Source organism: Chlorocebus sabaeus, chromosome 1 (assembly GCF_047675955.1).
Source record: "Chlorocebus sabaeus isolate Y175 chromosome 1, mChlSab1.0.hap1, whole genome shotgun sequence".
Taxonomy (NCBI): domain Eukaryota; kingdom Metazoa; phylum Chordata; class Mammalia; order Primates; family Cercopithecidae; genus Chlorocebus; species Chlorocebus sabaeus.
The window spans coordinates 20,537,573-20,562,209 of NC_132904.1; the positions used below are offsets into that span (position 1 = coordinate 20,537,573).

Below are 24,637 nucleotides of genomic sequence, written 5' to 3' on the forward strand. Positions count from 1 at the left end.
ACTCGGTTAATTTCTGTACTTTTTGGAGAGATGCTGTTTCACCATGTTGGCCAGGATTGGACTCGAACTCCTGACCTTAAGTGATCCACCTGCCTCAACCTCCCAAAGTCTCACATTTCATCTTAAAAAGTCCCCTGAATTCTGCACATCTTACTCCAACACATTTCTTTAGTATGAAAATGCTTCCTTCCACAAATCTTTGCAAAAATGATGCTCTAGAAAGTGAGACCAAGTTTATCCTGTGGCCCCTGTCCCCCATCACCAGCCCACTTTTTGTGTACCTTCTGGGGGCATCCATACCCTAGTTTCAGAAGCGGGAATCGACAGATACAATCTATACCTCTCTTAGCACCAAATCAAACTCCAGGCACCCCAGCGTGCAGGCAGGCCCATCAGAGCTAAGATTCCGGCTGCAGAGGCAGATGCCTGCGGGGAGGGTAGAGCCGTGAGGGGCCCAGCAGTCTCCAGCAGACCCAGCCACTCTGCTCACACCCTCTGCCCTGGGTCCTCCCCTGCCCCAGGAAGCAGCATCCCTACCATTCCAGACTAGACTGTTATAAATCTTCTTTAATAATCTTAGAATCTTGAGTGTGTTTTACAGAATGGTGCACACAGAGCCCCCTCCCCTCTCCCCGCTACAAGGCACAGCCTCACCCACCCCACTCCCCAGGGGCCAGAGGACAGCTTGCCAAGAAAGGCCAGCCCACCTTCTCCCAGGAGAAGCCATCCTCCTCCTCCCTGCCCCTGGACAGCTCAGGACCCTGGAAAATACAGGGCCAGCTCTGTGCCATGCCCCCAAGGACTCACCTGTGCCTAAGCAGCTCAGGGCCAAGCCAGATCTCGTTACCCAGGCAGACCCCCTCCGACCCAGCTCCCCTAAGCCCTGTCCCCAGGGCATGGCCCAGGCTAATCTGAGCTGTCTAGATGGACCTGCATCAGGCCTGGGGAAGGGGTGCTACCCCTTAATATCAGGTAAAACCGACCCTCTCCCACTGCCTTCAATATAATTGTGAAAAAACAAAGATATAAATGTCATAGTGGAAATAAGCTGACCCGCCCAGTAGGCAGTCTCCTGACAGCCCAGGGTGCCTTATCTAACGCCCCCCTTCCCAATTTTTAATACAGCTGCCCCCTATACAATATACACATACCCTTGAGGGCAGGTAGAAGTCCAGCCCACCTGCACCAGGGACGCTGCGGGGAGCGTTTTTCTCTGAGTTGCTAAGAGAACCCTGATGGGCGATGAGCAGAGGAACCACAGAACAGCCAGGGCTCAAGGCTGACAGCGGATAGGCCAGGAGAGATCGCCAGGCCCCAGAAAGCCCCCTACTTTCAGTCAGGGCGGGCAAGGGGGTCTTTGCAGTGAGGTGGGAGACGGGCCTGGAGGAGGGAGCCAGGGAGACCCCTGGGAGCCCTGAGGTCAGGGGCTGGGCAGGGAGTGTGGACAGCAGCTGCCTCAGTACTTGGGGACCTTGCTGTAGTCTTCGGAATGGACGTGCCGGCACAAGCAGATGGACAGGACCATCCCCAGGAGCTGTGGGGAGAGGCGGAGAGTCAGAGGGAGGCTGGGCTGTCCTGGCCTCAGATGCCCCAGCCCCGCCATCCAGGTTTAGATGGGGATTAAGTGGATCCTCAACTTGAGCCTCACAACCACCCTGTGATGCAGGCAGTAGAGGGAGGCCCCGAGAGGTGCAGTGCCTTGTCTGAGGTCACACAGCCAGACCAGTGCTCAGGCCAGAGGGCCTCTGGAAGCTGATGGGGTGCTGGCCCCCTTGGCCACCACCTCCCCAAGGAGAAAAGCAGAGCAGAGACAACCCAAGAGGAGCAGGGATGGAGAAGGGCTGGGGGAGGGGCTCAGACCTCAATGACGGCCACGCCCACGCCCACGCCGAGGATGATGCCCAGGTTCTCCTGCAGCCACGCCTGCACCTTCTCCATGCAGCCCTGCAAGGGGAGAACACGGTCACACCCCCACCCTGCACCATCCCGCCCCACCATGCAGAACCACCGAGAGCCCCCCAGTCCCAGCCTGGAAGGGTTCTGCCTGTTCCCTTGAATGAATACATTAACAAAGAAGTAGATGAAGGTACAAATGACAGGTGAATCAAGGGAAGGAACTAAATGGAGGAAGGAAGAGCTGAGCAGTAGCCCAGACGGCCCCCAACACCCTCAGATCCCAGCCCCCAATCCGCAGCCCCCCGCCCACCGCACACCTCCTGGTACACAGGCCAGTCCTCAGGGTTGTTGCCCCTCTGGGTCCTGTTGCCGGCAGTCTCGCAGAAGCCCTTCCTCATGGAAAGGCTGTTGTCCTCTTCCCCTTTTTTTTCGCAGGAACAGGGGTAGGTGACCTCAGGGCGATTCATGAGCTCAGCGTTGTCCGTCCAGTTGTAGAAGCTGGCCCAGCCGCAGCAATTCACCTGGGCGAGGCAGGGGACACACTGCTTATGCTCACTGCCCACCACAGGCAGGCTGCCCTCCTGGCAGAGGCGGGGCCTCCCCAGGACAGAGACTCAGATATGCCACTTCTAGGCCCCTGGTCCCAGCCGAACCATCATAAACTACAAGTACAGCAGAAAAATCAAAACCAGGATCAGCAAAAATACAAAGCAGAGTAGGAAGGAAGTTCAAGTTGAAGGAGCGCAGCTGTGCAGGGCACAAGGAGAATGGATGGCAGACCGTTCACAGCGCAGGGTTTAAAGTCAGGCCACTGGGTTATAATCCCCGCCCTGCCACCTACCAGCTGAGCAACCTCCGTCAAGGAAATAGCCTCAGTTTCCTCATCTGTAAATGGGGATAATTAAAATTCCCAACTCGCAGGGCTATCACAAGGACTAAATGGGATGAGTCAGGCAAAGTGTCCAGCAGAGGTGTGGGGAGCACAATAAGCTTAGGAAAGGCTGTTTGACTTTAGAGCAGGAGTTGAGATTTGCCTCTGAGCTTCCTGGTGAAAAGGAGAAAAAGTGAAAAGTGAAAAAGGATACAGCATCAATTCTGCTTTTTTTTTTTTTCTTTTTTCTGAGGCAGAGTCTTGCTCTGTCACCCAGGCTGGAGTACAGCGGCATGATCTTGGCTCACTGCAACCTCCACCTCCCGGGTTCAAATGGTTCTCCTGCTTCAGCCTCCTGAGTAGCTGGGATTACAGGCACTAGCCATCCCGCCCGGCTGATGTTTGTATTTTTAGTAGAGACGGGGTTTCACCATGTTGTCCAGGCTGGTCTTGAACTCCTGACCTCAAGTGATCCGCCCGCCTTGGCCTCCCAAAGTGCTGGGATTACAGGTGTGAGCCACCTCGCCCGACTGGTCAATTCTGCCACTTTAAAGGAGAAAATGCTCTAGTTCTAGAGAGAAGAAAGCCTTTCTGGGCTCTGTGTGCTAAAGGAGGTCTCTGTGTGCAAATCCCCGCAATGCTGGGGGTTCCTGGGAGGATTCATTGGGATAGCCATGGTCACAGCAGGGGTCAGTTCCTGGACCGCTTCCTTCCTATCTCCAGATGTTGCCCGACCAATAGCCAGTGGACAGCAGGGGGCGTACCAGGCACACCCAGAAATGCTCAGCTCCAGGCCATTTCTAATCCAGCTTTTACAGGCGCTTGTTCCAGCAGGCTGGCTGCCTCCTCTCTCGAACAAAAGGCTGGCACCTCTGAGGTGTGCACAGGTCTGCAAGCTGGGGCCACCCACAGGTCATCCTGCACCAGAGCAAAATAAGGCAGGTCTCCTTGGCCCGTCTATGGCAGAGCCTCCTTCCAAGCAACGCTTTGCCCTGACCCCGGCTGTACCTGTTCCCCAGCAGCACATGCCGTCCCCGCCTGTGTCTCCACGGATGTGCATGGTGACTAAAACAGCACCACCAACTTAGCACATAATAAATGCTGCCTAAGTGCTGGAGGCTTTAACAATGTATCTCACACGGCATGGGTCAGTAGCCCCATTGTATAAATGACGAGGCAGGCTCAGCAAAAGTCTAGCGGCTGTGGCAGTGTTAGCACTCCAGGCCTTGGGAGTCTCACTTACCACCAGCCCAAGCAGCATCTGACAGCATCGGAATCTTCTAGAACCAGCCAATGACTTTCCAGGGTAGGATGCTCACCACCTCCCAAGGGACCCACTTCTCCTCCCAGGTCCCTTGTCAGGTGGCGCTGGTTTATGTCATTGGTGACATCAAGACTTTGCTAAAATTAGCAAAGTCTCAGCAATTGTGGGTCAAACTACATAGGCGACCAAAACCTTTCCCTGTGTGAACCAAGCCTTCCAGCTGCCACGACCCCCACACCTGATCTCCTATGTCAGGGCCAGAGAACATCGCTCTCCCCTTCCTCCGCTCAGAAAATGGCCAAGTCCTCGTCGCCTACATGGAGTGTCCTATCTGCAAACTCTCCTGGTGCCCCAGAGTCAGGTTTTCTCCTGCTGTCCATGCCCCTTATACCCCACAGCCCTCCCCTGAGGCCCTACGTGATCACTGTGTCCTGCGCCCTCACAGGATTGCAGATCAGAGACGGCAGGTTCCAGCCAAGGGCACACACAGCATCCGGGACCACAAGAAAGGAGAGCCAGGTGGTCACTGGATCACTATGGAGACAGGCTGGGAACCTGGTCAGTCTATCTGTTGGTCAGTCGGGCAGTCCATCCATCCGTCCACCCACCCATCCACCCATCTATCCATCTCTCTCACTTTAACGGAGGTATAATACACGTGAACTAATGGGCACACATTCAGCTTGGTGCATTTTTACGTACGTGCACATACTGGTGAAACCAGTATCACGATTTGGCTAGAATACTCCTTTCACCCTAGAAGGTTCCCTCAACACCTCCCCAGCTAGTGCCCCTCCCGGAGGCAGCCTCCACTGGGACTTCTCACTGCTACTTGGCACCTAGTTTCCTAAAACCCAGGGTGGAGCTCCCAACGCTCCCCAGTGTGGCTTGAGATAAGGGGGCCGACAACTGCCCCCGTGCTCTCTGGCCACAAATGGGAGCACAGAGTTATGAAGCTGCCTCTGAGTCTCTGGGCCCCGGAGCAGGGAGCTGTGGTGCTAACTGGGGTGCCCTGTCCCCATAGAAGCACACTCTCCTACAAACTGTCAGGCACACACGAGCACTGTAGATGCCAGTCCCAGACACACGGGTGCACAGAGCCCCAAATTCAGGGCCACCCAGGCCAGAGAGCCTCCCACAGCCGCGCCCCACCTCACCTGAGCCTGCACGTAGTCCCAGGCATCCTGCAGGCTGTCCTCGCGACTGCTGTTGTAGTCTCGAATGAGCTCCATCACGATGCCGCCCATCTCCTGCTTCAGCTGCAGGACAAAGGTCAGGGTCAGATTTCCTGAAACCCGTGCCCACCTGTGGTCACCGCTACTTAAACTGCCTCCCCCCTGTTCCCTTCAGCAACCCTGTGACATGCTCATGGCTCCAACCACTTTCCTGGTGCTCCCAGGGTGCCCGATGCAGGCAGTGCCAACCATTCCTGCCCCACTGTCTCTTCTGCGCTTGGCAGCAGCCTGGCCCTCTAAATATCAATATTCTCATGTCACTGCTGAAAACCCTGTAGGGGCCTCCCACCACCAAGGCAGTTCCCATCATCAGTGTCCTCGTAACAGCCTAGGAGGCCCTACGCCACTTGTCTGTCCTCCCTGGACCTTGTGTCCTCTGTTCTTGCTCCCTCTGCTTCAACTGTGTGGATTTCCACGCTGTCTTTGTGCCAGGCACACTCCTGCCTCAGGGCCTTTGCACCTGCTGTTCCTACCACCTGGAATGCTCTTCCCCCAGACATTAGCATGGCTCACCCTCTGCTTCCTTCAGGGCTCTGCTCCAATGTCACCTCCTCAGAAAGGCCTTACTAGACCATTCTACAAAATATCAGCCCTTCCCCATTCCCTCTCCCCCCACTAATCAGCCCCCCCTCCCCTGGCCTCCCTTATCCCACAAGGGAAAGCATGCTGTATTTTTCTTTAGAGCACTGACGTTACATGCTTGTTAGTTTTCAGGGCGTATCATCTCTCTCCACTAGCACATCAGCTCCATGGGGGCAGGGACCACATCTGGCACACTCACTACAGGGTCCCCCATGGCCAGCGCCAAGCCTGGCACAGAATAGGTGTGCAGGGTACATGAATGCTGAATGCACACCTAACCACCGCGGTCTGCCAGGCACAAAAGCCAGACCCATGCAACTTCTTGGTGAATCCTTATGCCTCCCACAGGGCAGCTGCAGCGGGAGGGACAGGGAGGAGAGCCCAGCTCAGCTTCCTTCTTCCAAGGACCAGAGTGCAGCCTCTCCAAACAGGGTCCCCAAGGGTAGATGCCTGGAGGGGGCCCCAAGACTGGGGGACCTGGAACTTCGGCATCAACTATGTGATCAAAAGATCCTCCCTCTATGCAGGCATGGTGGCGGGTGCCTGTGATCCCAGCTACTCAGGAGGCTGAGGCAGGAGAATTGCTTGAACCCAGGAGGTGGAGGTTGCAGAGTCTAGATCGCACCACCACACTCCAGCCTGGGTGACAGAGTAAGAGTCCATCTCAAAACAAAACAAAACAGAAAAGATCCTTCCTCACCCCTTCCCAAGCCCTAAGCCAGCAGCGCCAGCCAGCCGGAGTGTGAGGTCAGTTGCTTTTCTGGGACGTGGCTGCTTGCCCCAGAGCTCCAAAAAAATCTCTGTTTTTTTTTTGTTTTTTTTTAAAGACAGGGTCTCCCTGTCACCCAGGCTGGAGGGCAGTGGCAGGATCTCAGCTCACTGCAACTTCTACGTCCTGGAGTTAAGCAATCGTCTCACTTCAGCCTCCCAGGTAGCTGGAGCTACAGGCGCGTGTCACCACGCCTGGCTAATTTTTGTATTTTTAGTGGAGACAGGGTCTTCCCACGTTGCCCTGGCTGGCCTCGAACTCCTGACCTCAAGTGATCCACCCACCTCAGCCTCCCAATGTGTTGGGATTACAGGCCTGAGACCCCGCGCCTGGCCCAAATCTACATCTTGCCTATGCTGATCCTCACCCTGCTCAGGAATTGAGGGTCACTCTCCTTGTGGTGGAGAGCAGCACCTGCTCTCGGCTAACCCCACAGAGAAAACCCTGATTTACAAAGCAGGCAGAAGGGGGGTTTTGAAATAAGTCAGTTGTGCAAAGGGAGGCAAACCCAGAGCCAGCTGAGGGCAGGGCCTCCCTCCGCAATAAGCAGACCTGGGTGGGAGGGGGGCCTCCAAGAGCCAGCCCCTGCCTGGCTCCACCTCGCCTCTCAAACGGACCTTGCCCAGAGGCCTTCCAGGGCACATGCATGGATGGGCTGGTCATGGCAGTGGGAAGCCCTAGGGTGAGGGACTCTAGAAGGCAGGGATGCCAAGGAGAAGGCCACACACCTTCCCACCTTGGTTCCTGAGAAGGAAGAATTGGGAGAAACGGGATAGGTACTTCTAAATGGGGTTTTAGAGCCTGACTCCCAGGGAACCCTGTGGGTGGGGCTTACTGCAGCTCCCCACAGGCAGCCCTCGAATGAACATTGTGCTCCGAAAACTCATATCCTGCAGATGGACCTGCAGCCCTGGCTCCTCACTCTTGGTTAAATTAATGCTGGGGCCGGGCATGGTGGCTCATGTCTGTAATCCCAGCACTTTGGGAGGCCGAGGTGGGCGGATCAGGAGGTCAGAAGATCGAGACCATCCTGGCTAACATGGTGAAACCCCATCTCTACTACAAAAAATTACAAAAAATTAGCTGGGCTTGATGGCAAGTGCCTGTAGTCCCAGCTACTTGGGAGGCTGAGACAGAAGAATGGCTTGAACCCGGGAGGTGGAGCTTGCACTGAGCTGAGATTGTACCACTGTACTCCAGCCTGGGTGACAGTGAAACTCCATCTCACAAAAAAAAAAAAAAAAAAAGAATGCTGGGAAACCAGCCTCTGATGATGCTCCCTGCCCTTCTCTCAATAAAGCTCTCAGCATGATACTTAAAAAAATATACAAAAAAAAAAAAAAACCTTATACAGAGTTCTGCAATTTACAAAGCTTTCCTGTCAGTAATTAATCATAACACTAATAGTGGTTAACTTTTATCAAATGTTTGTTATGTACCTGGTGCTGTGGTAAGCACTTTAAATGTATTATCTCAACTGAATCTTCACAGCAGACCTATGGCCTAGGTATTTACCCCATTCCCTCATTATAGAGCTATAGAAAACAAACCCAGAGAGGTTAATTAACTTGCCCAAGGTCACACAGCCAACATGTGGAAGAAGTGACGTTTGTACCCAGGCTTGGTTGATTTCAGAACCCAGGTTTTTATCTATTAAGCTTTATTGGCATTTAAACCACATGGCCATACCCAGTTTTAACCAGGGCCCAGAAAAGCTAAGTGGTTTGCCTGAGTCACATAGCCTGGGCTGTCTGCCAGCCGATCTGACATCTCAGGTCCACCTCTCAACCCCAATGGGTGGGTGATCCCCATGGTGTGGAAAGGATGGGTTCTCCAGAAGCATCTGTGCAGAAAGCTGCCTTGCCCACATCCTCCCCACCCACCCAGCTTCCTCACGACATGTTGCACTGAGGCTCTGTTTAAACACCGGCGTGGCTATCACAGCAGCCTGGACTTCCCTGTTTCTCTCCCAGGCCCCCTGAAATGAGAAGGTGACGGAAGCTGGGTGGTTTCCACCTAGACAGGTGGTTTCCATGGAAACACCACAACATCTTTCAGTCCAGAATGTGGTTGAGGGACACACCTGGGCCACGAGGACCATGGCCACAGGGGCTGGTTCAGCTTGGAGTTGATGCCCTGGGACCCCAACGCTCAGGAGGCCTGTGCTGGGAGTACAGGGAGGTCACCCTGGCAACCAGGTAGCTACTGAGACCAAAAGGACAGGGAGGTAGCAGGAGCAGACATTCATGATCTCCCTCCATCCCCCCAGGGACCGCTCCACTGTTTCTGCCTGCCCTGCAGAAACCCAGTCCTTGGGTGTAACCACCCTTCTATTTCTCCATGGAGCTGGGGAGGCCCCACTCCCTCAATGCCAGAGGCAGGCAAAAGACCTGGGCTGCCACTCAGTGCCATCCACATCGCAGGCACGGTGAGTGGTTCAGAGATGGGCTTGAGATTCACGCTCACACACCCAGCCCTCTTTCCATCCATGTGGTAAGATGAGGACCTGGGCTACCCTCAGGCTCCACGGGGGACAGTCTGCCCGAGAAGGGAGCCAACAGAGGAGGGCAGGGCTGAAGGGTGGAGAGGGACAGCAGCAACCTTTGGGAACCTGGATACAGCTGAGCCTTCTGCTGGCTCTAGCCAGTTTCAGTTGAGTCACTGTCACGTGCCATAAAGAGTCCTGCCCAGGGTCAGCTGCATAATTTACACCTAGTGCAAAGCGAAAATGGAGAGCCCCTTGTTTAAAAATTATTAAGAATTTCAGCCGGCCGTGGTGGCTCACACCTGTAATCCCAACACTTTGGTACGTTGAGATGAGCAGATCACTTGAGGTCAGGAGTTTGAGACCAGCCTGGCCAACATGGTGAAACTGCATCTCTACTAAAAACACAAAAATTAGCTAGGCATGGTGGTACGTGCCTGTAGTCCCAGCTACTCGGGAGGCTGAAGCATGAGGATCACCTGAGCCCAGAAAGTGAAGGTTGCAGTGGGCTGAGAACTCCAGCCTGGGCAACAGAGTGAGACTCTATCTCAAAAAGAAAAAAAAAAAAAAAAGAATTTCAATACAGCAACAGCAGAGCATCCTGTGCGAGGAAGCCAGCCCTGTCTTCCCTGTCTCCCTCCTCCCATTTCTCAGAAGAGAAAAGTGAGGCTCAGAGTTGGAGCAACTTCCCAAGACCACACAGATAGAGAGCAGCAGAGACATGACCAGACCTTGATCTGTGCAGCTCCAGGGCCCCAGGATCTTAGCCTCGGCCAGCTGCCCGCTGCCTCCCCATGATCCTGCTGTCCTCTGCATGGCTCTACTCACGTCCCACCCAAATGCTGCGCTTTGGCTTCCCCTTTTAGTGTGAATTTTCACAGTCAGAATTAGGAGAGACCTTTGAGTCCAGAAAATCATCCAAATGTAAGTCATGCTTTTCTAGGCTCTGCTTAAATGCTCCCTGTGATGGGGAACTCAGTAACTCACACGAGAGCATGTTGCGGAGTTGGGAGGCTCTTGATACAATTTAAGTTCTGCTCAAATGACTTCTACCCACCTGTATTAGTTCACATCCTCCTCCTCTCCCAGCTACCTAAGTCCCAGCTGGGACCACAGGAATAAATCAGATCCCTCTCTTGAAGGACACATCTCATCCAGATACTTGAGACCAGACTACGTCTCCAGGGTAACTTCAGGCTTCTGTGCCCGCCCCTTGGGGTGCTGTGCAGACCTCTCGCCATGCTCTTTAAGGTGTGAAATCACCCCTTATAATGAGGTACCAACGCATGAATTGGACCCACATCTTCCTGTCCTCTCCAGGTTTCCCACAGGAGATGCTGGCAAATGCTTTGCTAGAATACAGATACACCAGCTCAGAGGCTGCATCCCAGGACCCTGATAGGAAATGAGGGCCCTTGGCCGTAAAGGGGGTGGTGGGAGCATTTAGTCTTTGTGACCCTGTATCTTTCCTGCAAGTGCAGCTGCAAGCCCCATGACTAGCTACCCCGGCATTCGGAGCCAGTGACCAGCGTGCGCTCCAGAGATTCTAGCCCAGGTGTCTTTCCATAATCCCTTTCCAGAGAAGCAGCCTGGACTCCTCCATTCCCTTCTCAACAGGGAAGAGAAAGGTCACCTCTCCCTGTCCCCAGCTCCAGCTGCCCTTCCTCCCTCTGCCCCATCACAAGAGAACCCCAAGCCAGAGAATCAGGAAATTCTAATTCAGCAAGCAGACAGCTCACAGAGAACCACACGGTCCCCTAGGAACCTGTCTCGCCACCTGCGTCTCACACATGAGAGTATATGCGCACCAGCAATTTGGGGCTTTCAGGGTGAGAGTGAGGAGGACGAGAAGGAAATCACAGTTCCCCTGACCAACATCTCTGGGGAGCTGTCTGACCAGCCACTGCCACTGTCACAGCCCCCACCTCTGGCTCCCAGCCAGGCCAAGTGAGCCCCTTCCCCTCCAATGTCTTCTGCTTAAGCCTGATAGCTCTCAGAGCCTCAGGGGCCTCCCTGGCACAGGTATGGCCAGCCAAGTGCATCCAGCTCAGCTCCCGCACACCACAGGAAAGGGCAAACTGCATCTGCTTCCTTCTCATCCCTCCCACCCCCACTGTCTAGACAGTACAAGTCAGAATCCCTGACTGCCTGCACTGGGCATGGCCCAAGAACTCGCCTGTGGATCAGAGGGGCTGGGTAACTTTTCCGAAGCCACACAGCAATCAGCGGCAGAGCCCACACTAAAACACAGGGCCCCTGAATCCCAGAGCTGGGCTCTGCTCACCAGAGGCTGGATAAACAAGCAGATGAGGATCTTAGTGCCACGCCCAAATCCTGGTTCCCACAGCCCTTGCTCTGCTGACAACGAGGGCAGCAGGAACAGCTGCCACCTATTGAGCCCTTACCAGGCCCTCATGAAGTGAATAATGGCAGCAATAATAATAAACACTGGCAATGATGCCAGCAACATCGGCCTCCGGCTGGGCGCCAAACGACACCCTTCCCGTATGTTAGGGCTCTTCATCTCTCAAGTGCTGCGAGGCAGCCCCTGGGGGCTCCGGCTCCAGACAGGATCAGGTTTTAGAAAGGGCCTGGGGGGACAGATCACACCCGCCAGTGGGGGCTGGGGTAGCAGCCTGCAATGACTCCCATTTCTATTTCCCCAAGGATGCCCTAATGGGGCAGGCAAAGCCCATACACACCCTTGCTTCTGTTCAGGTTCAATTTTGCCATCAAATGAGTTGCAAATGCTACTTTGGGTTTTCAAAGTGCTTTTCTGGATTTTAGAATTGCAGAGAAGGGACAGTGAGCGGGCCTATATTGTTACTAGTTTGCCAAATGAGGAAACTGAGGCACAGGGAGGCTGAGTAGCATGCCCAGAATGTCAGAGCAGTGGTTCCATAGTCGAGACCCTTGGACACCACTCTGCATGTTCATAGAAGTATCACAGTCTGCGTTCACTCCAGCCTGGGTGCTAGGGCAGGGAGAGGCAGGTTTATTCTCAATTTATAGAAGCAGAACCCAAGGCTCCAGAGGTGACATGCCATGCCGAGGTCCCCCACCTCCCCATCGCTGCCCTGAGAATAGTGGCTGCGGGTGGCAGGGGCAGGAAGGACAGAGGGCAGCCCTGGAGACCACAGCAGGGTCGCTCCCACCCACCTGGACGGGAGCCCTATCTCCTTTCAAAAGGCCTTTCTTCCTTAGGTTCAGACAAGTCCCACCCCCATGCCGAGCCTTGTCTGCCAGAATAAACACCATCAAGAGTATGTTTAGTCTTCCACTGAGATTTACGATGCGTTGAGAAAGAAGAAAGAAATCGTTCATTCCAACTTGGGCAATACAGTGGCATCAGAACTTCTTCAGCAAGGCCAGAAAATGTCCCCCTGCCTTCCAGAAAAGGTGGTGGTGGATGAAGGTGAGGCAGGCTGTGACTAGGGGGTGTGGACTCTGGAGGGGAAGATGAGGGCGGTCGTGCAATGCACAGAGCCTGGCTGGGGTTGGGAAACCCAAATCTCCAAACAAGTCCTGTTCTGGGACTGACAGGACACCTGTGAGTCTAAGCTCATCATCATCAGCCAAGCAGAGTTAACAGCCCACGGGAGGGCAGCACGGTGTACAGGGAGGCATGGGCCTCGGACTCCGAGGGAGCAGGATGGAAATCCCCACTCTGATGCACCAAAGCTGTGTGTGTCAGTGGCCGAAAGTCACTTTGCTTTCCTGAGTCTCAGTTTCTTCAAATGGAAAATGTTTGTAAATTTGAAACGTGTATGTCAGCTCACTTTTCTAGCTCAGCTCCTGGCATGTGGTTGGTGCCAACCCAGTGGGTGCCATCTTAATTACTGAGAGATGGTGAATCACACAGACTGCCCAAGATCCCTGTAGAGGCGACCAGCTTCTGAGTCACAGAAGCTGGCTCACTGGGGCCTGATTCTAATCCACCCTGATTATATCACTAACTGGGTACTAAAGAAGCTCCAGTGCCATAGGGCAAAAATGAAGACCTGACCCCACAACCATTTTTCTGGGAAAGAAATTTCCCTCCCTTAACTTCTGGCTTCTGTCTCATAGCCAAACAAGCTGCTTTTCATCTACAAAATCCACTATTTTCCACTTTTGCCTTGACTGCCAGGAAGCTCAGTGCCCAAGTTAGCCCTTAGTTACCAAGAGTATCTTGTCTTCTTGAAGTTCTATTAAGTTCTAAGTTCTATTAAGTGTTCGTTGCTGATGTTGATGTTGGTATAGTGTTTTCTCAGTTACCTTCCAAGAGGGATCTCAGGCAACTTGACCTTCAAGTGGTGACGTGCAGGAGCCCAACTGGCTGCCGGCTCTGCCACCCTCACTGGTGGACAAGAACTGGTGGCACTGGAAGCAGGGACCCCAAGGGTCTGCTAGGCCACAGGCCACGTGCAGCAGGGTCTGGGGACAAGTGAACTCAGGAATCGGAGTCAGGGAGCCTAGGCTGACCTTACTCCTTCATCTGCAGGATGGAGATTCTCCCATGACCTTGAGAGGGTCTAGTGAGGATCAACGAGAAGAGTGTCACGTGGTCAACACTGTACTTGGTATATACTGTGCATGAACTCAACTGGAGGGATGGTGGGGGTTAGAGCCACTGTTATCAATGTTGTTATTGCTCTTCATCTCAGAGCATCTGCTTCTCCATCTGTCAACATAAAATCCTGCAGAGCCATTGTGAGGACAAGATGATGTATGGAAAGCTTCTAGAAGATGCCACGTACACACAGTAGGTACTTCTTACACAATAACTGCGACTCATAATTAACTGGCTAACCCAACAGCCATTCTTGGCTCCTTTCTCTCTTGTGCCTCTGTCTTTAGAGTCTGAAAGTTTGATACTCACATTCTCAGCCTCCTTTGCAACCAAGGGTGACTTTGTAACCCAGTCTAGGGAAGTCTGTTGGAGGGTTTTGTTTTTGAGACAGGGTCTCACTTTGTTGCCCCAGGCTCTGTTTCATGGCTCACTGTAGCCTCAACCTCCTGGCCTCAAGGATCCTCCTGCCTCAGCCTCCTGAGTAGCTGGGACCGCATGTGCATACCACGATGCCTAGCATTTTAAAAGATTTGTAGAGATGGGGTCTCACCATGTTGCCCAGACTGGTCTCAAAGCAATCCTCCCACCTCTGCCTCCCTAAGTGCTGGGATTACAGTCATGAGCCATTGCGCCCAACCAGGGCTTGCTTTTCTGATAAAAGGGATGGCAATGTCTGGCACTGCCCACTTCCCCATCTTCCAGCCACAGCAGCACAGATGTCGTGCCTGGTGCTGTGGCAGCCATCTTGGAACGACGAGGTAAGTGTCATAATGTAGGAAAGCCATCCCAGCGAGGATGCTGAACAGCCAGAACCACGGCCTCTGAGCTTCGAAACCAGACTTCCAGGCAAGTCAACCACAGATGTCCTTCAAGTTTAAGCCGCCGTAAGTCTGATATTCTGTTTCTGAAAGCTGAACATCTCCCCTCAGACACAAGACTGATGTTTTTATTAACGGTCTCCTTCTAAACCTCATTTGTGGGTGAGTGGCATGGATTGAATAGTTGCTAAAGTATCTTCATAATAACAAGAATGACATTTATTGAGTACTTATGGTGCCATGTGTTATGTGTTTCACTCAGATAATCTCGAATAATCTTTGCAACCACTCAAAGAGTTCAGTTTTCTTACTGTTTCCATTTTACAGATGGTGGAACAGGCACATAAAGGCAAGCAGCTTGCCCAAGGCCACACAGCTAGAAAGCAGTGTGGTCAGGCTGAGATCCAGGCCCAGCAGGGACTGCCCACACCTGCTGCCTTCTCCTCTAACACACCCCCATTTGATCACAAGGAGTAGTGTCCAGAAGGCCGTCCCTGACACCCACTGGGTCTGTCTGTGACAACTAGGGGGCTCCATGTCCATCCCCCACACTCAAGGTCAACCCCCCACATGGCTGGTCCAGCCCAGTGAGGGGGAAGGGAGCGAGGGGCTTACCTTGCCCATGTTGAAGTAGAAGAGGGCCCCGGCCGTCACCTGGGCAATGAGGATCAGGAGCAGGAAGGCAAAGTACTGGGGACACAGAGCAGGCACAAAGTCAGCTGTGGGTCCCCGACCAGGTGCACCCAGCCCGCGTGCCTCGGGAGACACTCTCCACCCGATGTTACCGCCAGCGACGTGCTCAGGCTGCACTCGGCTGGATGAGAGGAAATGGGCATCAGCTGCGGAGGGATCCGTACTCACCAGCCCCAGCAGACAGCGGACCTCATTGACGGCGCCAATGCAGCCCAGGAAGCCCATGAGCATGGTGACTGCCCCCACGCCGATGAAGACGTAGGCCCCCATCCTGAGCGAGCTGGAGGAGGTTTCTAGGGCGAAGAAGAAGCACACTCACTAAGTACAAAATCAGTGGGCCCAGCAGGTATGAACACCTGGCCTAACCACCCAGGTCTGCTGCCCGATCCCCTCTTTGGAGCCAGAGTGTTGGGGTCAGCTGCATTCCCCTGCTGGCTTCTCACTGCCCAACAGGGAACCAGCTCACCCCCATTCCCACCTGTGTCCCTCCCCAGTAAACTTGCAATCCGCACCCTCATCCGGCCTAAGCCCCTTCCTGGCTTTATTTTTTTCTTCGTAACGCTTCTCAGGATTGAACAGACTACATTTCACTGATTCTTCTTGCTCATTGTCTGCTCTCCCCCTCCACCAAGGACCTGAGGTGCATGAGGGCAGAAGCTTCGCTGTATTCCCGGGAAACCCTCAGCTCGAACAGCGCCTCTGGCAGTGAGGTGCTGCGCACAGTGAGGATCTGCGGAATTGACAGACAAGGGGCTGGCTGCTTCTCCAGGGGCCACGGATGTTAAGATTGCAAGCTGATTTTTAACCCGCCTTCCTTCTTGTCCATATAATAACAAACACTAGCCTTTCTTGCCCACTCACTGTGCCTTAGGGGTTTTCTACACGCTGTCTCCAATTCTGACATCACCCTGCCTGGCAGGCACTAGCATGGCCCTTTCACAGATGAGAAAACTGAGGCTCAGAAAGGCGCACAGGCAAGGGCCTGAGCTGGAATTTGAAAATATGCAAATCTCCAAAGCCACACCCTTTCCGCTCATGCACGGGGCACATGTATTGCTACAGGTGTGATGCATGTTCATTCAGCCAACAAATATTTACTGGGTGCCCACTTCATGCCAGGCACCGTGCCAGTGGCTGGGGATGCAGAAGAGTGACTAACAAGGTCTGACATTTGGGGGTGGGGAGTGGAGACAAAAAGTACACAATACAGGTTTTCTGGTTGTGTTGGTCACCATGAAGACACCAAAGCTGACTCACTGCAGAGAACTGCCCGTCAGGGAGAGGGTCAGAATGGGTCGAGGAAGGCCAGCCTGAGCCAGTGACATTTGAGCCAAGACGTGAATGAAGAAGTCAGCCAAGCAAAGATCTGTGGGAAAAGCATTCCAGGAAGGGGGCACAGCAGGTGCAAAGGCCTGAGGAAGGAGGAGCTGGGTGTATTTGAAGATTGGAAAGAAGGCGAGAGAATGGACCAGTGAGAGCAAGAAAGGAGCCCGGGAGGAAATGACGCTTAGGAGGTGCAGGGATGGGCCTGATGGCTAAGACCTTCTTTAGAGTCACCTGTGGACAGGCCCATTCCGGGAGGCAGAGGTCAGGAATCCAGCAGGGGCACTTGGCCAACATTTCCTAAGACACCCATCACAGAGGGTAAATCTCATGTCATCTCTAGCTCACCAGCATGGGTACGCTGTACCCCCAGCAGAGGACACACCTGGAGGGTGAAGATGCTGCAATCTCCAGAAGGCTGGAGAGCAGTGTGGATCAGAGGAGCCTCTTAGGGATGCAGATGCTTGCGTCCGTTACAACCCGACCAAGATGCTCCCAGCAGAAGGCCAAGGACCTGCGTTTTTAACCTGCGCCCCTAAGCACTGAGGCACAGCCGGGACCAACCCCTTGACCATCAGCAGGGAGAATACAGGCCTGGGGCTGGCCATGACTCCCTGGGGACCCTGGAGAGGCCGAGGTCCCCACCTTGGTCCCCAACGGGTGTTACTGCCCTTAAGGAATAACGATCAAGCTGGAGGATGGGAGGGAGTCTGTGGGATTCAGCTCCACTTCCTGATTACAGACAGAATGTTCTGGAGCTCAGGAAGAGCTCTGGCCAACCCACCCTACTCTCAGGCTTCCTCCACCCAGTTCCTCACAGGAGCCCCCCACCTTCCTCAGGGTGAGTGTGGCGACCTCCTGGCACTGAGCCCCAGCCATCAGCGTGGGCAGGGAGAGGCTGTCAATTCCACTTTTCCTAAACTTCCTGGGTTTGGCTTCCAACAATTTCTCCCAGTGACTACTCCCAGAAAAAAGAAACTGGCATTGCCCAGACAGCTGCTTTGTGCCAGCCCCAAACAAGGCCCTTTATCCAAAGCATCCTGCCTAATTTCAGCAACTGCCCTCTGCGACTGTACTCACATGCCGATTTGTCTGCAAGGACCCCGAGGCTCAGAGAGGCCAGCAGGCTGTAAGCTGCCTGGAAGGCAAGGCCCAGGGCCGAGACCCCAACTCAGATCCTTTCCCCGGGAGACCAGACGAACTTCGAGGTCTCCGTATCTCAGAACATTTCATTGATGCCTTTCCCTGTCCCCCCAGGATCCCAGGCCTACCCCACCTCTGAGCAAGCTGACTTAGGAAGTAGGTGACGGTATGTTCCGGGGTAGGCCATCCACAGGGCATGGCAAAAAACAAAACAAAACAAAACACCTGTTAGTCTTCCTGGGCCTAGAAGGGACGAGTAAGGTAGAAAGGAGGTGGCCCAAACAGAAAGGGACGAGGGATCAAGAAAAGTAGATTCTAATCCCAGCTCTGCTGCCAACATGCTCTGACCCTGGGCAAGCCATTTTCTATTTCTTTCTCTGTAAAATGGGTCTAAAGCCTGCTCCTTGAAGATGGCAAAAGGATTAAATTGTATTATAAAATTTAGCTAACCATCACGTATGTCGGGTTTTTCACTGGTGCCTGTCCTAAACTCTTTTCAGATAAAAACGAGAGGCTCATTTAATTTCTCACAATAACCACAGAAAGTGCACTCTACTACGATCCTCATTTTATAGGTGAGGAGGCACAGAGAGGTGAAGCAATGTGCTGAGGGTCACACAGTTAGTGGACAGCACAGCCGCGAATCAAACCCCGCAGTCAGGCTCGAGTCTGCTCTTCACTGCAGAGTGCTTCCTCTTACTAAGGTACTAACCAGTGGCATGTGGCTGCAGAACCATGTGGTCCGGGGGTTCAAGGCACAGGCCCGGAAGCTAGGCTACCTCATCTGCAGCCAGCTCCCCTACCTGCTTGCTGTGTGCAAGTTACGATGCCTCTCTGTGCTTCAGTTTCCTCCTCTGTAAAATGAGGATAGGAACGCCCAGCCCCATGAACTCAGAGCAGGGATTCAACTCAGCAGGGAAAGAGCTAACCCCAGTTCTGCCCCTCAGCTGCTCTGTGACTCTTAGCAAGTCATTCTCCTCACCTCCGGCCTCAGTTTACACAAGTGCCTAGTGACTGGGCTAGAGGATCAGTGTTTCTGAACCCTGGCTGCCTGGAGAATCCACCTGGGGAACTTTTTAGAGAACACCAGCGCTCAGGCTCCCACGCACACCAACCGTCAGGTCCCTCGGGGCGGGTGGGGCTCGGGCTGAAGCATTTGTAAAATGCACCCTCTACTGCAGACAGTAGACCTTTAAGATCTGGCCAGCTTGAGATTGTCAGACCCGAACAGGGAGGAGGCCAGAGCTGCAGCAGGAAGCTCTCCCCACCCAGCGGGCTCACCCCACTGCACCAGCCATGGGGCAGGGCGCAGAGGGCAGAAATGTGGGTGGGCAGGCTGGGCCTCTAGACTTTGCCCTGGGGTGCAGAGCCTGCTGGGTTGGGCCATGACTCAGGAAGTAGAGAGCTGGCCTCATGGGGCCAAGGAGGGTGTGTCACAGGCCGGGAGAGTGTGGGGGGCATGGGTCGCCCACCCACCCTAACCCCAGAATGGAGGGTGAAAGGGGGTGAGACTGATGGTCCTGGGGTGCATCAGATGTGGCTAGAGTGTGGATCATCCTTGCTTTCCATCTCCTGGAGAGGAGGCCTAGCCCCTGGGGCCGGGGGGACAGATGTGGCCTCTCCATCATCACATCCTAGCCAGGTTCCGCTTTATGTAAATCAAGCAGCTGTCACAGGCCACATTCCAAACCAGCTGCCTTGGGCAGCTGCTGGGAGAAGTGAGCCAAGGCCGCACTCAGCGAGAGGAGTGGCACGGCTGTCCCCTGGGGGCTTCTGCTGTGCCTCCCTCCCACCACAGGGAGCCCCTGAGTCGTCAGCGTCAGCGCAGCAGGCCCTGACGGCTTCCTGGAGGAGGCTGAGCAGGCACGGAAGGGCTCTTATCCCTGTAGAAATGCCTTGGGCCTCTTTTCTTCTGCCTCTAAAGAGTGAGAGAAGGGGTTTCCACACTGTGGCTCACCCTGCCCTGTGCTGCATTTAGGACCAAAGCTCTTGGAGTTCGAGTCCCACACCCACCATTTAGAAGCTGTGTGAACTTCAGCAAGGGACTTAACCTCTCTGAGCCTCTGTTTCTTCATTGGTAAGGCGGGAATAGAAAAGTGTCTACCTCACAGGGCTGTGGTGGGATTAAGACAGTTTATCGGTACAAACTGCTTGGCACATGAGGAGCATGATAATTGGTGACTGTGCCTGGAACCTTCCTCATCCGTGCACACACCTGACCCACCGAGCTGCTGCCGGGCTCACAGCGAAGCACCACTCACAGCAGGTGCTTCATCAGCCCCCGACTATCTTTCTTACATCTCTGTGAAATGGGAGGGACTGTTGTCTACATTCTGCTGGATGGGCAAGTGAAGGGACAGAGAATGTAAGAGGCTTTCCTAAGGTCAGGGCCAAGGAAAGGGGCCAGGAAGAGAAAACAAGCCTCCCTCATCTCCAGTGTTCCCCCAGACAACAGCAGCTTTGTTTGGGGAAGAAGAGAAAATTCCTTTTGGAAACCCTTGCAGAGAAGAGCCATGGGCAGTGGTCGGCAGCAGGACCTGGCTACATCCCTGAGGTCAGCGGGAAAAGCGACAGGCATTGAAGCCGAAGCACTTATGGGAACAGCTGTGCCTGCGCCCTGGCCCTCCCCTCTCCAGTGGGCCTGGGTCTGGGGAAGCTGAGGGGTTCTTACGCAGGACAGAGATGAAACTGCTCTTGTCGGCCAGGATCCACACCCCGAAGCCCAGAATCACTGCGCCCAGGATCTGGAAGGAGAATGGAGCCGTTAATGGGGAGCCAAGCCAAGATGGGGTGAGAGCCCTCTCCCGCCAGCTGTCCCTGCAACCCAAGTCAGAGTGGGCAGGGCAGGGGGCCACAAAGGGTACCACCTCCACCCTTCTCCAGCCCAGGGATGTCCAGATGGCCTCAGGTCCCACACCGCAGCAAGCCAGACACCAGGACCCTGGGCAGGGAATCCCTCCTACCTCCCATCTTGGCCCCCTCCACCATGTGTGATTCAGCCGAGCCTCCTGGTGCAGCCTCCTGCCAGGGGCACCCTTCCCACCGCATCTCTTGGCCCTTTTCTCAGCTCATCCCCCCCACTCCACCCAGTTCAGGGCCTAGGAGCTTCCTAAAAAAGAAAAGCTCTGAGGAAGACCCTCCGTGGACTTAAACATCAAAGCCCAACTCATCCCCAGGTCTGAACAACGAGGCCACCTGCCACAGGAGCCTTCTCTGATCCCCTCAGGCAAACTCAGGTGCCCCCATTGTGCAGCAACCAAGGTCCGGCCCTTCTTAGTCGTTCCCACTGGGTCTAACTGCTGTGTTAGTTTATCTGGCCAGACTGTGAGCTCCCTGAGGGCAGGGCTGGTTGGAGACAGCTCTGTATCCTCAGCAGCTCTATAGCACTGGGTGCTAAGCAGCTGGGGGAATGAACGAGCTCATGAACCAAACTGCAAATGCAGGACTAGAAAGGAAAATGAAGGTCAGGCGTGGTGGCTCACGCCTGTAATCCCAACACTTTGTGAGGCCCAGGCAGGAGGATCACTTGAGCCCAGGAGTTTGAGACCAGCCTGGGTAACACAATGAGACCTCGACTCTACAAAAAATTTTAAAAATTAGCCAATGTGGTGCTGCACGCCTGCAGTCCCAGCTACTGGGGAAGCTGAGGAGAGAGGATCACTTGACCCTAGGGAAGTCAAGGCTGCAGTGAACTGTGTTCATGACATGGCACTCCAGCCTGGGTGACAGGGCAAGACCCCCTCCTTCTGCCCCCCCATAAAAGAAAAAATGAATGAGGGGTTACTAAAAAGGATCCCAAGCCCAGGGATTCCCTGCCTCTCTCCCATCTACCAGGGCTGAGCTCTTGTCCCCAGGTGGAGTCCCAGCCAAGATCCACCATCCCACAAAACTGGCGAAGGCTGGGCAAGTGCCTGCCATCTGGGCAAAGGTGCAGGCTCCCTTTGGAGGTGGGGGTGGCCCTGTGTCAGTCCACAAGGCTGGCCATTAGTGGGGGCCTGGACGGGACCCACCTGGTGGATGACCCATCTTGAAACTCCCACCTGTATCACCAGCCCTGGGTTCCCACCTCAGCCATCCTCCCATAATCTCAGGTCTGAGGCCAGCAGCTGCCTTAGAGCCCTGAGCCTGGGACTGGCCTGGGTGCAGGGTCTCTATCAGTCTCATTCTATCATTATGAAAGACCAGAGCCAGGACCGGCCCAAGGCACAAGGCACCTGCCTCAGGTATAACACATGAGGGAGCATCAAAAACTCAGGAATCAAGAGAAATAATATTTTGCAGCAATACTTTATTTATTTATTTATTTATTAAGATGAGTTTCACTCTTTTTGCCCAGGCTGGAGTGCAATGGCGCGATCTCAGCTCACTGCAACCTCCGCCTCCCGGGTTCAAGCGATTCTCCTGCCTCAGCCTCTTGAGTAGCTGGGATTACAGGCATGCGCCACATGCCTGGTTAATTTTTGTATTTTTAGTAGAGACGGGGTTTCTCCATGTTGGTCAGGCTGGTCTTGAACTCCCGACGTCAGGTGATCCACCCGCCTCGGCCTCCCAAAGTGCTGGGATTACAGGCGTAAGCCACCACGCCCGGCCATGCAGCAATACTTTAAAAAGAAAATTAAGGGCCAGGTGCGGTGACTCAACCGTAATCCCAGCACGTTGGGAGGCCGAGGCAGGTGGATCACCTGAGGTCAGGAGTTCAAGACCAACCTGGCCAACATGGTGAAACCCCGTCTCTACTAAAAATAAAACAAATTAGCAGGGTGTGGTGGTGGGCGCCTGTAATCCCAGCTACTCAGGAGGCTGAGGCAGGAGAATCACTTGAACTCAGGAAGCGGAGGTTGCAGTGAGCCGAGGTCACCCCATTGCACTCCAGCCTGGGCAACAAGAGTGAGACTCCATCTCACCAAAAAAAAAAAAAAAAAAAAGGCCAAAAATCCATGATTAATGAACTATTAAACTTTGAAATAAAATGTTGACAGTATGAGTACTATTGATGTTTCCTTTTGCCCCAGGGCCCAGGTGACTCGGTAGGGGTTTGCCTCTCTCCTGTTACCCTTGTACTTGTGGCCTTAAAGACCACTGTGGCTGATGACTACAACCACAAAGGGACAGTGATGACCCCATGTCTGCCCCCCGCTGTCTCCCACCAGAATCATCACTGAGGTATTATATGTCCTCTCCTCTCTCCCAGTGAGACGGGCCTTGTAATTGTCCTCATTTTATACACAGGGAATTTTATATGAGGCCTTGATTTTATCCATCAGGTACTGGAAACCAGATGGTGACAGGTGAGCTGTAGGGATATTTTGGATCCATCCTCGGCCTTCACCCAGAAAGCCGTCTCGGGACCAAAAAGCCCCTGAGACACTGGGGAGGAGAAGGGTCTGCTGGAAGGTGAGTCCACCTTAATTTGCATAGCTGGGGGAAATGGGGGCTTTCCAGGACCTAGGAGTTTGGTTCCCCAAGACTCCTGCAACCCTACTCAGCCCACCACCACCCCACAGCACAGCGAGGCAGGGGCCAGTCCTCAGGCCCACGTCTGCTCCCTCTGCACCTCAGACCCATGTGGGCAGAGCCCCTGCCCTGTTCCCTCCCGCATTCACAGGGTGGGACAGGAGGGAGGACAGCCCCCACTGAAAGGGAATGGGAGGCAGGACAGAAAATCCCCTCTGGGCACACATAATCCCAGGTAGATCAAAACCCCACACTACTCAGCTGCCTCCTCAGCTTGCCAAGAGGAACCCAGAGAGCAAAGTCCCCAGGGCTACCTGTTCAGTCCCTCTGCAGGTCTGATGACCCCAGCCTGATGGGCAGGTGTGGCTGGATCAGCCATGGGGCTGTGGCAGAGCCAGAAAGGACTAGAATGGGCAAGGCACCATGGCACCCGCTTTTTCTCTGTGAACCACGACTGGGGCTGTGGGGCAGGCCCCATGTTAATCACTCCCCAGACCTTCTCCAATCCCCAGATGGGACCTAGCCAGGAGGCAGGACCCTCAGAGCAGAGAGCTTCCTTCCCCAGCATGGCCGCAGCACCAGCGCCTCTGCATTCCTTTGGACCTGAGAAAAGTGGCAATGTGCTGGGGAGTCTGGAGTCCAGAGGAGTATAGGCAAAGACACACAGGTGCACATGCGCGCAGGCACAAGCACACATAGCAGCCATGGGGATTTTTCCAAACCACAAATCCAACCACGTAACCCCTCCCAATGTGCATAAAACAAAGAGGCAGGCTGACCCAGTCTGTGCCTGGGGAGGCGCACTCTGCCTTCACTGGCTGCCCCCGCTGCCAGGATCCACCTCTCCAAAGCCACACCTAGAACCCCAGAAAGCCTTTGCTGACCTCCATGACCAGGCCAAGAGCCTCATCTGCTTTCCAAAGAGCCTATCTGTTCCCAGTACCCCCAACAACTGCAATTTTTCATGCATTTGAGTAGTTATTTGATGGAAGCCCACTGCTCCCTAGAACACAGGCTCCGGAAGTATAGCAATCAGGGCTCTTCCTCCCTGAACATCTGAAGATACTGAGGTGTCAGATACACATTTGTTGAGGAGTAAACAAGCCCGTTGTGCCTCCTCCAGCCTTCCTTTTTCACTCTCACCCTCCTGTTATACAAGCTCCTCCTCTCCCCCTCCAGCCTCCTGATGGATCACCCTGGGCCCCAGTACACAGACAGTTAACACCTGACTCCTGCCAGCCCCCTGGAAGAGCCAAAAGGAGGCCACGCCCTGGCCAGAGAGCAGCTTTTCCAGTCCCTGGTTCCATAGGGCAGCCTGAGAGCAGGACAGAAAGGGACGCCCTGGCTGAAACCACCAACCTCACTCCCTTTCTCTACTAGGGTCTCCCCAACCCCCACTGCATGAAGGAAAGTTTCTCTATCCCTGAAACCCAAGCTCCGTGACCTAGTACTAGGCCAGAGCCCAGACCCATCTCTCTAGTCGCTAAAGTCCCCAGGAACAGAGCGACAGCGCTCCCCCTCTCCCCGACCCTCCAGTCCTGGCCTATTGGCC

At 54.2% G+C, this 24,637-nt stretch overlaps 1 protein-coding gene across 2 annotated transcripts in view; it reads right to left on the bottom strand.

Annotated features, from left to right (window-relative positions):
- Positions 1-547: 547 nt before the first annotated feature.
- The window catches only part of CD82 (CD82 molecule), a 54,875-nt gene continuing 30,785 nt past the window's right edge, over positions 548-24,637 (bottom strand). For both annotated transcript variants that reach the window (XM_008000872.3, XM_037999489.2), the window contains exons 4-10: positions 20,303-20,375; positions 15,334-15,458; positions 15,088-15,162; positions 5,189-5,290; positions 2,214-2,417; positions 1,861-1,944; positions 548-1,534 (exon numbers count right to left, since the gene is read on the bottom strand). In XM_008000872.3, coding sequence (XP_007999063.1) covers positions 1,457-1,534; positions 1,861-1,944; positions 2,214-2,417; positions 5,189-5,290; positions 15,088-15,162; positions 15,334-15,458; positions 20,303-20,375 — 741 coding nt within the window. In that variant the 3' untranslated portion in view covers positions 548-1,456. The remainder of the gene's footprint in view (positions 1,535-1,860; positions 1,945-2,213; positions 2,418-5,188; positions 5,291-15,087; positions 15,163-15,333; positions 15,459-20,302; positions 20,376-24,637) is intronic.